The sequence below is a fragment of the Astyanax mexicanus genome, chromosome 11 (assembly GCF_023375975.1).
Source record: "Astyanax mexicanus isolate ESR-SI-001 chromosome 11, AstMex3_surface, whole genome shotgun sequence".
Taxonomy (NCBI): domain Eukaryota; kingdom Metazoa; phylum Chordata; class Actinopteri; order Characiformes; family Acestrorhamphidae; genus Astyanax; species Astyanax mexicanus.
In genome coordinates, this window is record NC_064418.1 from 4,929,913 (window position 1) to 4,949,543 (window position 19,631).

The 19,631-nt window shown below is 38.3% G+C and overlaps 1 protein-coding gene across 3 annotated transcripts in view; it reads right to left on the reverse strand.

The window, feature by feature from the left end:
- The window catches only part of tbc1d4 (TBC1 domain family, member 4), a 54,356-nt gene that overhangs the window by 12,199 nt on the left and 22,526 nt on the right, over positions 1-19,631 (reverse strand). The window contains exons 6-15 of one of the 3 annotated variants that reach the window (XM_022680619.2): positions 17,998-18,089; positions 17,779-17,889; positions 16,407-16,520; positions 15,173-15,223; positions 12,216-12,421; positions 10,334-10,486; positions 6,625-6,767; positions 5,461-5,667; positions 507-668; positions 233-391 (exon numbers count right to left, since the gene is read on the reverse strand). In XM_022680619.2, coding sequence (XP_022536340.2) covers positions 233-391; positions 507-668; positions 5,461-5,667; positions 6,625-6,767; positions 10,334-10,486; positions 12,216-12,421; positions 15,173-15,223; positions 16,407-16,520; positions 17,779-17,889; positions 17,998-18,089 — 1,398 coding nt within the window. Of the gene's footprint in view, positions 1-232; positions 392-506; positions 669-2,224; positions 2,522-5,460; positions 5,668-6,624; positions 6,768-10,333; positions 10,487-12,215; positions 12,422-15,172; positions 15,224-16,406; positions 16,521-17,778; positions 17,890-17,997; positions 18,090-19,631 lie in introns of those variants that run through there. The other 2 variants (XM_022680621.2, XM_049484755.1) reach the window with 2 other exon arrangements.

The following is a 19,631-nucleotide window of genomic DNA, read 5'->3' on the forward strand; positions in this document are numbered from 1 at the left end:
GCATTGCAATATTTTGAGCAGAACTGTGCTCTTACCCTGCTAATTGAACCTTCACACTCTGCTCTTACTGGTGCAATGTGCCGTTAATGAAGATTGGCCACCAGGCTGCTCCAATTTAGCCATGAAACCTCCCACACTAAAATGACAGGGGTTTCAGTTTTATTGTTCAACCCCTGTAATTGGAAAGTCATTTTTTTTTTTTTTTTTACAGTAACAGGCAGAATGTACTGACCCAGGTCCACCAGGATTGAATGCTGCTGGGCGGTCAGCTGCTTCAGTAGGTCTTGGTAAGGCGTGTCAGGAGCCTGCTGTCGCTGAGGCAGGCGGTGACGCAGACGATACTGCTGAGAGAGAAGCAGCCACACCTCCCCACGACGACCCTTAGGCACACCTATAATATATATAACATACAAACATCATTTACAGCAAGGTCAATATATAATACATACAATAAATCAACACTTAAAACGAGAAGAGACACTGTTAGCATGTGTGTGTATAGTTACCTTGGCAGAGTGGGGTGTGGATCTCCTCTTTGTCCCACTGCACCTTGGTCCTGCAGGGCACGTTCAGCTTCCTCTCCCACAGAGCCTGCACCTCCTTAGGACACTCACCCACCTCCTGATAGTCCAGCTTCATCTTCCGAATGTGCAGCTCATCCCGACTGGCTAAAGGGGGAACATAAAACACACACACACACACACACTGTAACCTACTGGTCTACAGATAATGCTCAATATAGATTACTTGTAATAGGGCTGCACGATTTGGACAGAATACTGTATTGCGATTATACTGATTATACTGTGATCATTTAATTAAATATACTGTATATTTAAAATTAAAAAGCATTTCCATATTTTTTTCTTAATATAGTTATTCTAGGGTTTATGAAAAAATTGTTGTTAAAATGCAATGATGCCTTTTATTTTTAATCTTTAACAGATGCTATGATAATTCATCAAAAAATTAAAGTAAAAAAAAATGTAAATGAGCAGGGTGAATGTATATAAATTTGTGAATGAGTGTTTTTAAAAAATGAATTAATTCACCATTTAACTGAGATGTGATAACATTATTTTTCTCAAGCTATTCTGATTCTATTGTCTAAGGATGTGCTTCAATGTACATTATAACTTTCTGCAGACATAAAAAAAACAGCTGTGATTCTTAGTGCATTCAACTGGCACAGCTCAACATTAATATACTTTATCTGGATACAGTAAATGTGGCATCAACATAAAATCACATAAAAAGAAATCATTTAAAATAAATAAGTTACATTCTAGTGTGGGAATCATTTTTGTTTTGCGTTTGCTATGATCTAAACAAATGAATAATTTGTTTTTCATTGCAAACAAGATGTGACAGACTACATTATAACTAAATACAGAGAGAAAAAGAATTAGGATGACTTTTACAAGGTTTAGCGCAATCAGGAACAACATATTGTGCATATATAAAAAACATATTGTGCAGCCCCTGTTACTTAGTTAAATATGAATCAATAAATCAAAACCAAATAAAGTGTTAAAAGGTCACTTAAACCAGCTTTTAAGGACCAGAGGAGAAGACTTATTGGACTATTACTAAAGTTATTATCACTTAGTGTTGCTGGGGACCAAAAAACAAAAATTAAAAGGAAAAAAAAAAATAAAACAGAAAAAAATATATAGCACCAGTCAAAAGTTTGGACACACCTCTTCTCATTCAATGTGTTTTTTTTTTACAAGATTTTTTAATATTAATCAACAAGGTAGAAAATAAATTAAATGAAGAAAAACACTAAAAGAGAAGGTGTGTCCAAACTTTTGACTGGTACTGTATATAAAATTAAACAGAAGTGGGTGTATAAAAGCAACAAAGCAGAAAACAGCAGCTTACCTCGACTTTTCTAGAAACATTATGAAGTACAATTAGAAAAAAATTGAGGTTTCAATAAAAGAAAATTAGAAAAGAAAAACTAAACCACAAGACAAACAAGCCAACAAAACACTAGAGCCACTAGGGATGCTACAAAGATGCATAACAGACAGGCAAGTGGCTGTAACTCTCTTTAAGCTGTTTTTTAACTTTAAAATTGAACTTTTATATTCTAGAACTTGCAGTTAGTTTATCACAGTCTCTTTGGGTTGTGTTTTTAGGGAGGTCAGCATGCTGCGGACTACAAGCCAGGCATTACAGGCTGCTTAGTCAGAGCTGAGCTTTTCCTGCCTTTTCTTACCTTCTGCTCAAAACAAGCCTTTTCAATTACTGCAGGTCCTCCACACAGTGCACTCAGAACCATAAATCACCATATAAGGGAGAGAGAGGAGGAGGAGGGGCAAAGAGATCACTTGAGGACAGACGCATATTAGTTTTGTTTTACAGTAGTGATTTACAGACAAAAAAGAGGGCAATATTTTACAGATTATAACTGTTTTTTAAACTAAAACCATAAAAATAAAGTTTTATTAACTGTTTAACCCTTTGCAGCACAATGGCACAATGTAAGAAAACCTTCATCATCATATCTCACTTTACAATTGTGTTTAAAATGAAAATTTCGACATTTTCTTTCTTTTTTTCTTTTTTTTTTACTTTTTTCTTTTTCTTCTAATATTTATTCCATTTTCTTCCCAATTTACAAGGTTAATTACCCAACCCACTCATTAGGACTCCCTCTATCACTAGTGATGCCCCAACACCAGGAGGGTGAAGACTAGCACATGCCTCCTCCGATACATGTGAAGTCAGACTTTTTTCCAACTTTTTTTTAACTATCTGGTCATAGCATGTCCTTATATGTTGCATACAGAAAATGTATTAAAAGCATATAACGTGTATTACGGACTATAAGTCGCACCTTATTATAAGGAGCACTATCAATGAACATTTATTTTCTGAGCAATTTTCATACATAAGGCACACCGGATTATTAGGTGCATTTTAAGCTACAATAGTAAGGAAAAGGGGTGTCACCATGTTTTTTATAAAATCTACACAGATTTCTCTCCTCAAAACTGTTTATTTTGGTTATTTGAGTAAAGCACTTCCGTTTATTTACAGTAAGCTTAGATTTCCAATATGCTAACAGCCCGGTTAGCAGCGCTTAGCGCTAGTAAATGCCATACGACAGCCCTACATTGAGGAAACCTGATTGTTCCAGTAATCCAGGGGACTATCAGCTAGCGGTTCGTCAAATGTAGCTTGTTTTTACACAAGGTAAACACACAGAGTACAGTCCAATATAATTGCCTCTGAAGGATGAAAGAGCTAGTGCTGCAGTTAGCCGCTAATGCTAATACTGCTCCAGCCTTGGTGCTGGAGAAACTTTACTGAAACTCCTTTATAATGCTGTACTTCAGCAAAGTGGCTTTACTGCTGATTACAACCTGACTGGTAGAGTTCATACATAAGGCACACAAGATTATAAGGCGCACTGACAATTTTTGGGAAAATTAAAGGAATTTAAGTGCGCCTTATAGGGCGAAAAATATATAAATATATTTATAGTGCAATAAATATATACGGTAGATAAAAAAAAAGGACTCAGCGCAACTATACACTCACCAGGTAGACTTCTACGCTTAATGATTTGTAATTTGTCTATAATAGTAAATCTGACATTAAAAAAAAAAAAATCACTGCATGCGAGAGAGTTAAGCTTTAATAAATCCACTTACACACTTTTAACACGAATGCACTCAAACTCATTTCTGGGAAAACTCATCCCTGCATTCAGGGGTCACTAAAATAAAAATGTGCTCATACATTCCAATCTAAATATATCTTTGGCCCAGAATCCCAAACAGGGGCAATAACACTTGACCCACTAACAACAGGATAAAGGCAGAAACAGCCTGTAGCAGAATTCACTGGAGCTGATATGGCCGTGCCCGCTCTGGGCCTCTGCTGCAGCGTATGGAGCTTCACACTCTATAGTGATAACAGAACATACAGTATGCCGAGCCCCAGATAAACATGCAGCTGATGAAATCATGGGTTGAGCTTATGTTTGAGAGGGTGTGTATGAGGGCAGGGATGGTGGAACATGGGCATGTATACAAGTGGGAGAGTGTATGTATGTATGGCATGTGGTAGAAAAAAAAACAAAGCACAACATAATCAATATATATACCATTGGTACACATGTTTGTGGATTACACTTTTAATTAATGCATTACTCTACGTACTTTAAAATGAACACATAGCCGAACCAGGTGTCTGTAAAAAGTATGCACCTGTTTGCATGATGATGATAATGAGAGCCACGAGCTAAAGGGAGTGGTATAAAGCCCCAAGCATTGAGCAGTGGAACCATGTTCTCTGGAATGATGGTGCTAAATCCAGTACTTCTGGTATAGTTTTTGGGATTTCAGTGACTCAAAGCAAGAATTCCACTTTTTGACTGAAGGGGGAGCCCAAGAGCACACAATTCCAATTCTAAAAATGCGTAATGCTACTTTAACATTTTGACTGTTTGTTGCAAAATGTATTTTTATATGAAAAGTTTCCACTTTCAACCATTTGTAAAGTAAAAACCACTTTGTAAAGTGCTTTTTCAATTGAGCAATTCCATTTTTGTATTTATTATAGCTTCTTAGTGAGATTTAAAGCCACACTATGCAATGTTTTTTTTAATTATTCAACATGTTTCATACTATTTAAGATGATTAAATAAGTCATTACAGGGCAAATGTTGGTGTTCATGGCCGCCCTTGTGGTCTGTAGGGGAAAAAACATGCTTGCAGGTTCAGGAGCCCTCAATCCGAACCCACAGGCTCACAATTTTTAGGCATCATGAGAGAGTCTGTAAATACTAGGGACAGAGTGTAGAGAGTAAGAGGCAGGCTATGAGCTAGGGGTGAGAAAACAGCGAAAATCAATGTCGGAAAAGCAAGGAACAGGAAGAGCTCTTGACAGAGAAAGAAGTGAACCTTGGGCAAGCATTGTCCGAATGGAAAAAGCAACAGATCCTGCAGATGTTGCAGATTTAAGTGACATTAAAAACATTTCTCTCTTTTTCTGCAAGTTTCAAGATTTTTTACTAAATATTAAACTCAAAGATTAAGTTTCAAATGTATTTTACAATGAGGTGCATGAATCAGAAACCAATACAACATCTAGTCACATTTATAAGCCATAAAACTTATGAAAAAATTGTCAGCCTGCTGTGCTCAGAACAATAATGCATGGATGGGGAGGAACAGGAGGAACAGCAGCACAACTATTTTGTAAGAAAACCAACCAAGAGTTACATAGTGTGCCTTTAAAGCTGGCTCAAAAATTGGGTGTATTAACAGAAAGTTTATTCCCCATTGCTTCAATAACAGCCTCAATTTTTCTGGAAAGGCAGTAACAGAAATGTAATAGAAATTGGAACACGGTCTGATTGATGTGTTCCTGTGTGTATGTAAGTGTGTGTGTGTGTGTGTGTGTGTGTATGTGTATGTGTATGTGTATGTATATGACACTTACCCTCCAGTCGCTGGTTCTCTTTCTCCATGCGAATAAGAAGGATCTGTTGGTGGATGGCTTTTTTCCATAGTGCTCTGTAATCAGCTGGAGTGCGACAGCCTGTCTCTCCTCCTGTGCTTTGCTCTGAGGGCAGCAGTCCAGCCAGAGCGTCCTGCCTGGGGTCTAAGGCACAAGGAGAGAGTGGCAGCAGCTCATGGCCATCCATGTCTAAAAAAAATAAATTAAAAAAAAACATTTTTAATAAATTATTTAACTAAATAGAATACAAATACTTTACATAAACGTAAATCTTGTTTTATTTAGCATTTCAATTATTTTTTGCCACAATGCTAATAAGTCTACAATGCAACTGTACAATGCAACTGTAAGTCAATATAACAAATCAACTACAAATTTCATTGTCGACTAATTGTTAATTGGGAACAGTACCGCATAGCACAAAGTGCTGGAGAGAGAAGAGCAGTGGGAGTTGGGCAAATGGCTAACTCACAAAGTTTACACTCACAAAGTGTCCATAAGTGCCCAAACTCAACAGATTACATATTAAATCACTGAATATCAGTAATAGTAGGAGTCCTCTAATTACACAATGCTTTCATTGCAGATTGCAATGTCCAAAATGCCTGTCTGTCCTAAACTAATGGTGGTGGTAAATATGGTCAGCAACCTTACTGAAGCTCAGTGATTACCTGTTTAGCAGAAAAATAGCTAGCTCTCCTGTTTCCATGGCTGTAGCACACTCTTTAGCCTGCTGTCTATACTTGGCAACCCTGAGTGTGGAAGTTAGACTGGGGGAATGGCGGTGTCTAAATATAACACATATTTCTTTAAGTTATGGGTTACTACAGAAAAAAAATATTCCCTAATAGTCCTTTAAATGTGGATGAGATTCATCTCTGACAATCTACGAATGTGGTTTGAGCAATCTGTGGTTCCCGGGCTGAGAAAACTCCTGCTTTACACTGAAGAAATAGTCTATTGTGAACAAAACCCTGAGCTCAGGAATGAGCTGTACATTCTCTACACAGATCTCTACTATACTGACAATCATTCTTAAAAAGCACATGGTTTGCTCTATACTATTGACTGTAAACAGCATGATGTTGGGTAGAAAAGTGGTCATGTTGTGTCTGTACACACACTTCTCTGTGTGTATTTACACACCAGCCGTGGACGCCGCAGCCTTGTTCATGGGCGAGGCCACTCGGAGAAAGATCTTCTGACGCCAGGACACTCTGCGTGGAGTCACGACCACCAGCGAGTCACTGCTGCAGCCAGACAGTGTCCTCTTCCTGCCCTCTCCATTACTGTCACACACACACACATATACACACACACAGGGTCAGAGAATACACACAGCAAATCCTCTTACATTCTACCACAAAACATTTTCAGTCTTTGCCTTGAAATCGTTACTGACTAGATGCCAGGAAAATAATCTGACCTTCTACACAGTTTCAAAACGCTGACTGTTCAATGTGCATATCAGCCATAACATTAACACACCTATCTTCATCCACTGTCATCTGTCTAAAGATATATAACGCTAACATGTTGGTGCTACCTAACTATTCTGCCTACTTAATATTAGGCAGGTAGTGATAATGTTTTTTTTAATTTATTTATATTTTCTCATGTTTTTCTCCCAATTTCTCCCTTTTAGCTGCAACTCAGCTGTATCTCCTCCATCGCTGGTGATAAAACAACACAAGGAGGGTGAAGACTAGCACATGCCTCCTCCGATACATATGAAGACAGCCTCAGAGGACACAGCGACTCGATACATCAGCTCACAGATGCCTAAAGCTGATCAACATCACCCTAGGAGTGAAGAAGGGAGAGAACGCCATCTACCCACCCAGAGAGAGAGCAAGGCCAAGTGTGCTCTCCCAGGGTCTTTGTCAGCTGATGGCAAGCTGCATGACCGGGATCCAAACCAGAGATCTCCCGATCATAGTGGCAGCGCTTATAGCCCGTTGAACCACTCAGTGCCCCACTTGTTGATAATGCTGTGGCTGATTGGTCTGTACATACGCTACCAGCCAAAAGTTTTAGAACACCCCTATTTCTTTAAGTAGTCCAGTAACAGCAGTGCTGTATAAACCAGAAAAGCTGCTTTTTATCTTATCAATGACTTATCACTGCAGTTCTTCACCTGTCAGACTAACTCTAATTCTTCCCTTCTCTTCGCTGCTGAAACTGGGACTTAGTCCAATCATGTTAAGCTGAGCTAAAGGCTAAAGCTGTTTCCATGTGGGTCAGCCAGACCTCTAGCTGTACCAGTTTTCTCCAGTTTTCAAGAGTCTTCTGAAGGTGTAGAAAACAGGAAAATGGTAAAAAAAAAAAGAAAAAAAAAAGGGGGTGGTCTAAAATTTGTGACCGGTAGTGTATATACTGAAATCTTTACATTACATACAGTAAATATATATGCTTTTCCCAGCATCATATTTTTAGGCAAAGAAGAAAATATTTTTGCATAGAACTGCATAGAACTTGCAGGGTCTAATTTAGAGGCTGTTAGAGACAAAAATAATTATTTCATAATACAAGTTTAAAGCAACATACACAACACCAACAAAACAGCATACAATGCATTTTTTTGTTAGAAAGGAAACAAATATTTTAAGCATGAATTACTGGTTAAAGCCTACGTTACCTAAATTAAGCACAATTAAGAAGCAGCAGATCTTTACAGCACATTCTATAATCACCGATAAAACCATCCTCAATCCAACCTATGTTCTGATGAGAATATATGTTGAATATATCAAATTCACCATTTTTTGTTCATTTTCCACAAATACATTAATATATAACAATGAAAAATGTAACAATTAGTCAAAAAGAAAAAGTCAATTTTAACTTAATATAAAAATATAAAATACCACAAGGCCAAGAACCACCCTTCCACTGTAGTCTGTTTAGGGCACTTTCTACCTAAAATTAACTCAAAGGGACACTCAACCAGCAGAAATGGAAATTGGAACTAAAATAGAAAAACAAGAACACTTTGACTGTGCCTCTAATGCATCCGATAATCCAGGGATATAATGGAAAAATATCAGATTAGAGCAAAAACACTTCAATAATCTATTTAAAGCAGTCACTCTGTTTTCTGAACTTTGTATTAGTCACACACAGCAGCTCTAAATCAGGAAGAAAGGCTTGATTCTCTATATAGGGTTATTGGGTCACACATATGTAACCATGTGTCTGACGAGAAGGGGTGGGCAATAATGGCAAAAAGATGTTACCATTATATGTGAAGATAATGACAGTCTTCCCTGACAATTATTTAACAATATTTTTTGTACAAAGTTGGATGACAAAATCCTCTGGAAAATGAATTAATAAAATAAGATAATGGCATAATAGAGACTCTATAAACTGTGTATCATAAGTAGGTGTAATATTATTACAAGTCTTTATACTTCTATATTTAACATGGGACAGCAAAATAATTTTCTTTGCTCATCCCTGCATGGAAAGCTGAGCTCTTTATCTCAGGGCAGGCCTGCTATAGTGGGTTTAGGAAAGAGATGCACCGAATATGAAAATATTTGACCAAAAGCAGAAAATTGGTAGAAATACCAAATACTGAAAAGTTTTTAATAAATTTGTCACTTTTTTAAAAATAGTTTATGTATGTATTTTTGCAAATCAGAAACTATCAGACATAAAAACAAAGCACAATACATAGACCTCAGCAGTACTATTCTAACCATGAATTTATTTTAGTAGTGCTATTTTAGGTCACACAATTAGCTAGCTAGCAGTGCAATTTTAATAATTTTGCAAAAAAAAAAAAATCCTAATGTTACAGGAAACACCGCAATATGACTAAATAAATATAATAAATTAGTCATTGTTCACTATAAATGATTATTGAGTTGCCAAATATTCGGTACATCCCTAGTTTAGGGTTAAAATCCATAGCCACACTACTCTTTTGTATTATTATATGGCCCACCCCAACCGTAGACAGAAATGGGAAATGGAAACTTGGGGCTTACATGAGCAACAGGAGCCTCCTTCAAAAAATGGAAAAGTTAGACAATTAAATCAATTTAAGCTCATTTTTCTTTCTGAACTCATAAAGTGTTGGTACCTGCCTGAACTTCAAATAGTTTCCAATACCAAGACTTAAACTACATGATATTTTGTTTCAAACATATTCTGGATCTATTTCTTTTTTACTTTAAAGTTACTTGTATAAATAAGCATTTCATCAAACCAATAAAATGAAATAAAAAGGGAAAAAATTTGATATAACTAGAATCATGGAACGAACCATCATAAATCAGCGTATAAAATGTCAACTAGACCATATTGATTAAACATATAAAAAACTAAATCAGAATTTTTATGTTAGTGGAAATAAACGGTTATTACATTTAAAAAACAGTTATATTTTTAGAAAGCTGAGTGTGGTAATTAAACACAGTGAGGCCTGTATTAGTAGAAAGCAGTACCAGTTTGTGAGAATTAACACATGCTGTTTTAAGTACGGTACAGAGTTTAATGGTTAGTGTTGTAGTTCTAGTATATTATTATACTAAATACAAATTTGTGCACTTATCTGTATAAAAGGTACAAAAGGAAGCATCATGCAGTTAAAAAAAAAAAAAAAAAAAGTCATAAAAAGTTTTGACGGTTCCCCCTGCTGACGAATGGTCCAGCAGTGCAGAAAACGAGAGAAGCAGTTCCTCTCAGAGAGGAGAGCAGAGAGGCGAACTGACGAAAGCCTTTGGGTTAAGGATCAGACAGACACAGAGAAGACTGCTGCCATCCCAGCGCTGAACCCGTGAACCAGGGGCACGGTTACTGCACCGCCCCGGAACAGTGGGGGGCGCCGGTACGCACCCCCTCTCACCTCTTTGGGCTGGCGCTGTCCGGCAGGGAGGCCAGCGAGCTGAGCGAGCCCTGGTAAATACTTTTCAGGAAAGTGGAAGTGCTGAAGGAGGAGGGGAGGCTGAAGGAGGACTCGCCCTCAGACACGCTGCGCTGTCTTGTGACGTTGACGGGGCTAAAAAAAGGCCCACAACAAACATACATTACTACAGTCAGCGGTGAAGAGGGCTCATTATCAGTGTGTGGACCTGATGCTGCAGTTCCTTCACTAACAGGTTTCAGGTTGTTCAATATTCTATTAAATAAAATTAAATTCTAGTATTAATCATTAGTCACCAACTATTAAAAATATAATTAGGCCTGTCACGATAGGAACTTTTTGTGGACGATATATCATCCCAGAAATTATTGCGATACACAATATTTTTTTTTTCATTTTAAGACTATTTAATGCCACTGACATAATGATAACAGAATAGCAAAAAATAAAGCATGTATACCCTTTTTAAAGACCACAAAATTTGAATTAATAATGAATTATAATTAATTTGGAAATTATAAACTTATTTCTTTACCTACTGCAGTCCAGTATACTGTATACTGTACTGTATACTCCTCTGTATGGATTCACAGATATTGATATTGCATGACTGGCTAAAATACTGTTCACTGTTACATATGACAATATCACGATTATCAAATATTTTTAAGGTCATGTACATTTATTGTACAATAAATCGATATTGCAATTATTGTGACGATTTTCAGGTTCATAACACTATACATTCTTTATTTAATATTCTATAGTTGCATGACATTACATTACAGTATATAAAAATATAAAAAATGTGTGTTTATATACTAATAAAACATTCTAACCATTTTAAAAACACGAAATATTTGCAGTGTGTATAATTATACTGTTCTGCATCCCACTTTCTAGTGATTGGCTTCTCCAGTCAAATGTAAAGCATGTCAATTATGCTTTATATACATTGAAGATGTACAAATACTTAATTCCAAGTAATTTAGGAAGATTCTAATAATCCATTTATTTAGTTATGTGTAAATCTGGGCACAATGTAAAGAACTAACTGCCAGATTCACATTGCCAAGATGCAAAAATGAAAATGAAAGGTTTTTGTCCAAAAGCAAACATATCAAATTTCTTGTCACTGTACCTGGTTCATACTACTATTACTGCAGAGACTATAATACAATTGTTAATAATGACAATAATACATATTATTAAAAAAAACATATTTTAAGGGTGATATATATGTACTATACAATTTATACACTGGATTCTATAAAAGTGTTTGAGAGCTTTAATTTTAATATTCTTACCTTCATTTCAACTGTACAAATAATCAGTTATTAAAATTAAACTAATCATTAGGTGTTGGATTTCTGTCAGAATCAAACGTGCACCCATGGAGTTAAAGATCTGGTAATTTGTTTAATTTGATTTGATTTGGTAAAATAATTATTAGTATCAATTTCAGCATTACACAGCGACATGCCTCATTCTTCATTAAATATGTTAGCATACATGCTAAACTCAATTACCTTTCACCTATGATAATAAAGGGAAATGTCTGTGCGGAATAAAAGTGTGTGTAAAAGCCTAGTCTTTCTCAAAACAAGAAGAAATAAACCTTATTACTCAGCAGTTACAGATATCGACATCCTTCCTAACGACATGTTCAATCTTCACCACATCAGCTAAATATCTCTGTGCGCTCTCAGATAAGGCCGTCACTGTGTGGTAGGGACATGTTCTAATAATTAGGATATCAGCAGCTAAGATCAAGTCCACATTATGTGCTGACTAAGCCCTGAGATAAGCAGATGCACAGTCTTGTGTCTATCATGTGAGCAGGAGACAGGAAGTGATGTATTACCTGCTCTGAAGCAGCTCAGGAGCGACAGAGTGCTGCCTGCGCAGGGGGGCTTTGGCCTGGGTCGGGGCGTCTGTGAAAGAGATCCTCTTCTTGATTGGCGGGTGGCTGAAGGTGTGTGCCCGCCGACGGAACTGAGGGGCATCAGGGTCCTCCTCCAAATAACCTGGAGGGGTCCCTGGAGGTGAGTCGCCGGGAGAATCGTCCTGCTGGATGGTTAGACGTGAGATGGGCAGGTCAGAAATAAGTTTATAAAGAGCAATATATATATATATATATATATATATATATATATACATATTCATGCGTAAGAAACTAAGCCTAGATGCTAAGTATAAAAATCCTTATTGAGCAAATAAATCCAACAATTTACAAATATATAGATTAGGATTAAGATCATCCAAAATTAGGCCACAGCTGCCCCACAACAAAAAGACAAGTCTTCCCAAAATAATGGCTTCCCCGGCTTCCTCACAACATTGGGCCATGGCTGCCCCGGATTTGCCACAACATTTGGCCATGGTTGCCTCACAACATTAGGCGATGGCTGCCTCACAAAAATGGGCCATGGCTGCCTCACAACATTGGGCCATGGTTGCCTGACAACATTGGACCATGGCTGCCTCAAGGCATTACTCCTTGAGTGCCCCAACAGTCATTAGGCCATGGGTGCCTAGCACTATTGGGCCATGGCTGCCTCACAAACACTAGGCAACATCTGTCCCACAATATTAGTCACATTAGTTACAATGCACTAGACCACAACTGCCCAAGCTTTGGGCTACACCATTCCACAACCTTGGCCATGGTAGCCCCACAACATTATGCAACTGCTGCCCCATAACATTCTGACTGGTCCGCAATATTAGACCATGGCTGCCCCACAACATTTTATGATTTATATCATTTTAGATCTGATTTTTAACCAAGTTATTAAAAATATTTTAATCTAAAGTAATGCATATCATAATCACAATATCTATAAATTTAATAACAATATAGAAGTTCTTCCACATTCTGCCTTCAAGCTGTTGGAGAAATCACTCAATATGAGTCAATTCTTTCTAAAACTGACACACAATGCCTTGCCCACTTAATATGTACAAGTGATCACCTTTAGGCTACAAACACATAAAACCACTTGACAAACAAAGTGACCAGTCTCCACTCACCCAGAGTCCTCTCCCAGCAGTCTCAGCGTGTAGCGCAGGGCGCTAGAACGGTCCGAAATGGCCGGGCAGGAGGCAGCGTGACTGCACACATGCTCTGTGATCTATTGTATGCTAATGGTGTGTGTCCTGTCACTGGCGGTATCACACAAGCATGAGTCAGTAGAAGTGCACCTGAACACAATGGATATTCTGAGCATGTTTACTGCACGGGCTATAGGAAAAGCCCACTTTGGCCCTCTTCCTCACTCTGTTTCCTGTCCCTGTGCTGAGGGTCCGGAACCCACACTCCCGTCATGCAGCTTTCAGCAAGGCCAGGAAAACAGCAACGGCTGTGCAACACTCTCGCTCAGTGTTTTCTCAATCTATTTTTGTTAGCCAACGTCCCCCAGTACAACCACCACCAACCCCCGTAGACACACATACACACCACACACACCAACTTCCCTACCCAGCTAGCCACAGCCAAGGCTAAATTTGGGAAAAACACTGATAAACTGAACTACATAATGGGAGAAAACAAGCCACAGAGGCAGCGTTCTTAGCAGTAGCCTGCAGGAGAGATATCACACAAAGTGCTTAGTTCATGTCAGCAGTGCACTCTGATAAGCTCGAGTCAGACAGACAGAAAACATACATAAGGGAAAAGGACTGCAATGAACTGAATTACTGTCTTTATGTTCAATATTCAACAGTTAATTTCCATCCATGATTACAATGCTAATCTGGGACAATGATAATGATAACCTAAAACAATGATTACAGCTCTAACCTAGAACAAGGATAATGCTAACCTGAGACCATGATAATGATAACCTGGGACAATGACCATGATAAATTGAAACAATGATAATGATAAACTGGGACGTAAAATATTGGAAATGTTTGGTTAAATTTGCCACAAAAACCTGAGTAAAGGATTGTCAAACTGACCAACATCTTTTTTTAATGGTTTAATGGTTTTAAATCATGTTCATGTTCTGTTCTAATCCCTGTCTTCTGATGCAAATGTCTAGATCTATAAGGACTGGGAATTACTGGTATGCTTTAATCCTTTAAAACCCAAAACAATATTTTTTCCCCCAGATTTTGGCCCTTTAATCATTCTTATACTCTTGTTAAAAATTACAAAATGCATTACTTTGTGTGATACGAATTCACCTCTGCATGAACCCCAACAAACAAATCCTAGCAGTATCAATTTCCATTAAATCTAGCTAGAATTCCTCAACACAAAGTCTCCTGTGAGTGTGGGGTGAGGCACGTGCTCTCACCCCACCCCTGCTGCTCTGAAGAGTGGCTGATGGGCCTCACTGCATGGGAGGAGACTTGAGCAACAGTCGCCAGTGTGTGTAATGTAGGATAGCAGAGGTACCATGTGTTCCAGAGTGAACCACAGTGAACCTCACACTCACAGGTCTGCTTGAGCGAAGTGAGATTTCAGGTGCAAGGAAAACCTCGGAGGTCCCGCCTCACGCTTACCTCATGTTTCTCGCACTAATGACACACAGAAGCTATTTAGCTCCCAGACAGAGACAGAACTGGGCACAGAGAGGACTCAGCAAACATTTAGCCCCTTATGTCTATGTGGGCGTAATAGATACTGCCAATAAATACTGGTAAGATATCCCACACACTGCTATTTACTATACACCACAGAGAAGCACAGCCCGTACTGCAGAGAGTGTTCTTAGACTGAACTGGGAGTAAACTATCAGCTGCAGGAATTCTCTCACACACACTCACACACACACTGCCTGAGGGGGAGTAAAGTCAAGAAAAGATACTTACACGATCAAAGCTGCCCATGCTTCCCAGGCGCATGCGCATTCTGCTAGCCCCCTGGAATAAACAGAAAAAAAAACAAACAGAGCTTATTTTTATTTATTTATTGTCACTATTATTGCTTGTATAAGCACAAATCTAATGCAATACAAATCTGTCAATTATTCTTTATATTGTGCACAAAATTGATGATGAATGAACCAATAGAAATTCTCCAAAATGGCGTCCATTCAAAATGGACTTATGATTTAATGGAATTACAATTTAGAGGCAATTATAAAATGATTATTAATGAATTCTGATGCATCTTTTTTCCTCTATACTGGATTTACTTCCCCTGGTTGAATGACAACTTGGTACTTTTAAAGTAAAGTATCTCTAAGAACCATAATGAATCCAGCTGTTTAATGGTCTCTGACACTATTTCTATTTACTTGAAAAGTAAAAGTATAGTTATAGCTGCTCATTCTTACCTACTTTAGAAAACAAACGTTATTAGAAATGTTCCATCAGCTGTGTGTGTGTGTGTGTTTGACAGAGAGAGAGAGAGAGAGAGAGAGAGAGAGAGAGAGAGTGTCTGAGAGTCTTCAGCACAGTGACCCTGTTACGACAGTTTGGAGGAAAACGAAGCGAGGGATAGTAGTGGATGGCTCTATATAGGCTTAATAATCGACTACACGATCATCCACTCACACACTTACACTGACAAACTTATTAGAACATGAGGTTAATGCGAGATCTAATAATAGGCGTACATCAGAACATGAAATTGTATAAACGAACTAGGAGGTCAAAATGTGCGCATATTACGCAAAATGTGTAGCTACATGTTGGTAGGTCTGAAATACATTTTTGGCATTTGTGAATCAAATCAGAATCGTTCTTGAATGCAATTAAATCCACATTCTAATCCAACACCCTAATCCAACATCTAATGGTATCTAATAATGAGTCCTTTAAGAACCCTGAATTTGGCAGAAGCACTGAATAAAAACTGTCCACAAACGTTCAGTTACACACACTCTCTCTCTCTCTCTCTCTCTCTCTCTCTCTCTCTTTCTCTCTCTCTCTCTCACTTTGCTGGAAATATTAAAACAGATGGAAGAGGCATTAAAAACACACAGTGTACACAAAGGTATTATTAAGCTACCACACATGAATAAATAGGTCAATCCCTATTCTCTACCAGTGAGAGACACAGAATTGGACGGGTGAGGACAAAACAAACTCAAACACACACCCGTGAGAAGATGTTCTCCAGAGAGCTGGTGAGAGAGCTGCGGGCTTTGTTCTTTAGCACGTCCAGCTTATTCCGTCCAGCCGCCGTGTCGGAGGCAGTGTTATTGGAGGTATTCTGTTACAGAGGAGAAATAGATGAGAGATAAATAAACAGGAAAGCTGGTCAAATTGCATGAAATGTTGATTTTAAGGTAAGAAATCCAGTACAGATAAAACACTTCTGAACAGAACACAAAGCTCATGCAGAGTTACTGTTTATTTGCTTAATGTGACGTGAGAGAAGACGTAGCATTTTTTCAGCGAACAAAAAGAAAGTTATTTAAAATTGTTAGCTACCTCTATGCTACCCTTAGTTCTCTCCCCAGTAATGTTAGCTACCTTGCGGCTGATGTTAGCTAGCTCTGCGCTAACCTAAGTTCTCTCCCTGGTTACGTTAGCAAGCTCACAGCTAATGTTAGCTAGCTCTACACTAACCTTAGTTCTCTCCCCGGTAATGTTAGCTAGCTCTATGCTAATGTTAGCTAGCTTTACGCTACCCTTAGTTCTCTCCCCAGTAACGTTAGCTACCTTGCGGCTGATGTTAGCTAGCTCTGCGCTAACCTAAGTTCTCTCCCTGGTTACGTTAGCTAGCTCACAGCTAATGTTAGCTAGCTCTACACTAACCTTAGTTCTCTCCACAGTAACGTTAGCTAGCTCTACACTACCCTTAGTTCTCTCCCTGGTAACGTTAGCTAGCTCTCCGCTAATGTTAGCTAGCTTTACGCTAACCCTATTTTCTCTCCAGTAATGTGTCGCTAATGTTAGTATGTGCTTTCCCACCGGTACTAAACACAAATTTACAGTACATTTAAGACAATTTAAGACTTTTTAAGGACCTGCGGGAACCCTGTTAAAGAAGAAACAGTGTCATCAGTGTAACAAGGTTAATTTTGATCCAGAACAAGGTTAATTTTGTATATCTGGAAGTTCTGGTATTTACTTTTCTCTCAGTTGGGTGAACTGAAGCCTGATAAGAGTGCTATGTTTGGAACAGCTTCTACTGTTCCTGTTCTTTCAGCTCTTCTTTAAGCCATCAGACCAGAGACGAATGATAAAGGACACATTCATTAGTTTTCCCTACGCTACCTGAATCCCATCAAGGATGTACTATTTCACACAGTCTGAGATTCATAACTGCAGCGGGAGCCGTGCTCTAATCCACCCTGATGACATTCAAAAGCTGTCTTATCCAATTAGAAGCAGGTCACATCTTCAGCTGTCCCAGTTCCTGTGAGTCAGTGTGAGTGGGTGAGAGATGGTGAGAGATGTGTGTGGGGGGCCTGAAGCTGGATTGGCCTTTATTACTGTTTTGTATGAGCGTGCGTGTGCCTCACCTGAGGAGCTTCCCCAATATGAACGTGGGTCTTCTGCTTGGTCTCACACAGCTGCCTGAGGTGAAGAATAACCAGCTCGTTCTCCTCCTGATCTGAACTTGGCTTCAACCTCTGCACAGCAGAAAAAAATTATACATATATATATTTATATCTAAATAATAACAAGCTTTTATTCTGTTTATGTTTATTGCTGTTAAAATACCCTCTGCCTGAGCTTACCTGCACTCGCTCAAAGATGTCTGCTTGCTCATTATCGCTCAGCAGGGAGAGATGTTTCTGAATGGCTAGCTTTGCCCTGGGAGGGTACAAACCTAGAGCCATAAAGAAGGGATTATTAACAGAAAAAACACTGATTTATGTGCGCAAATGAATATACAGCTCTGGAAAAAATTAAGAAACCACTTCAGTTTCTGAATCAGTTGCTCTGATTTTTCTATTTATAGGTATATGTTTGAGTAAAATAAGCATTGTTGTTTTATTCTATAAACTACAAACACAGTTTCTCCCAAATTCCAAATAAAAATTGTCATTTAGAGCATTTATTTGCATAAAATGAAAAAAAGATGCAGAGCTTTTAGACCTCAAATAATACAAATAATACATATTCATTAAGTTTTAAGAGTTCAGAAATCAGTATTTGGTGGAATAACCCAGGTTTTTAAGCACAGTTTTCATGCATCTTGGCTAGGGCTGCCACGATTAGTCGACTAGTCACGATTATGTCGACTATTAAAATAGTCGACGACTAATTTAATAGTCGATTAGTCGTTTTTTTTTTTCTTTCTTTGTTTTTCTCTCCAAACTGCTGCGACTGCCTTTCTGTCCTGGACGCACATGCGCAGTAGTGGAAACCGGGGTAGGTAGTGGACGACATCTCAGGACATTATACAGACAGGCTCTGGTTTCATGGCTACCCCGCTACAGAACTCAAAAGTGTGGGATCACCAAGAAAATAAAAGTGAAGCGCGTGCAATGCAATATCTGCAATGAAGAACTTGCCTTCCTCGGCAGCACAACCGCGATGCACGAGCACCTGAAAAGGAGGCATGTTGTGGCTGATTAAATGACGAAGAAGCTAAATTGCTATTTAGCTGCTAAAATTAGCGTAAACAGAGCGTTAACTTAGTACTTAACTTACTCATCTTGATAGCTTTAAAACAGAGGTCACTAATAGGCGGACCGCGATCCGGATCTGGACCCAGACGTTGTCACAAATGCCGTCCCAAACCGATAAACTACAGAGAAGGATTTCATTCTGACAGTGGCTTCTGTTTTCAGTGCTTTTCGGTGCAGTAAACTCACAGATCAGTCATGTGTGGTGTAAAATCACCAAACGCTCTCCTCTGCCAATCAGATCTGTGCAGACCGCTGCCCTGTGTACGGTAATGTACACAATATCTGGACAGAGAGGCATTTTTTATTAATATACTTTTTTTTCATAATAGTTCAAACAACCTCACGGTTGAGATGTTTCATAAATGCCAGTGCCTTATCCTTATTTTACACAGTTGTTTACACTTTATAACACTTTATAACTTTATAACAGTAAAATAATTGTCTGTTACAACAAGCTGCATATTTCATTAAAGGTTTAATGAACTATGATTTTAATTGTTTTTATTTTTAGTTAGCATATAGCTGAAATCTAATGTTGGTTCCGCAGCTGCATTCTATTGTGATAAACTGTGTTTTATATTCAATTAACATATGATCCGATTAGTCGACTAATCATAAAAAATAATCGGTGATTAGTCGACTATAAAAATAATCGTTTGTGGCAGCCCTAATCTTGGCATGTTCTCCTCCACCAGTCTTACACACTGAGTTTGGATAACTTGGAGGACACTCCTGGT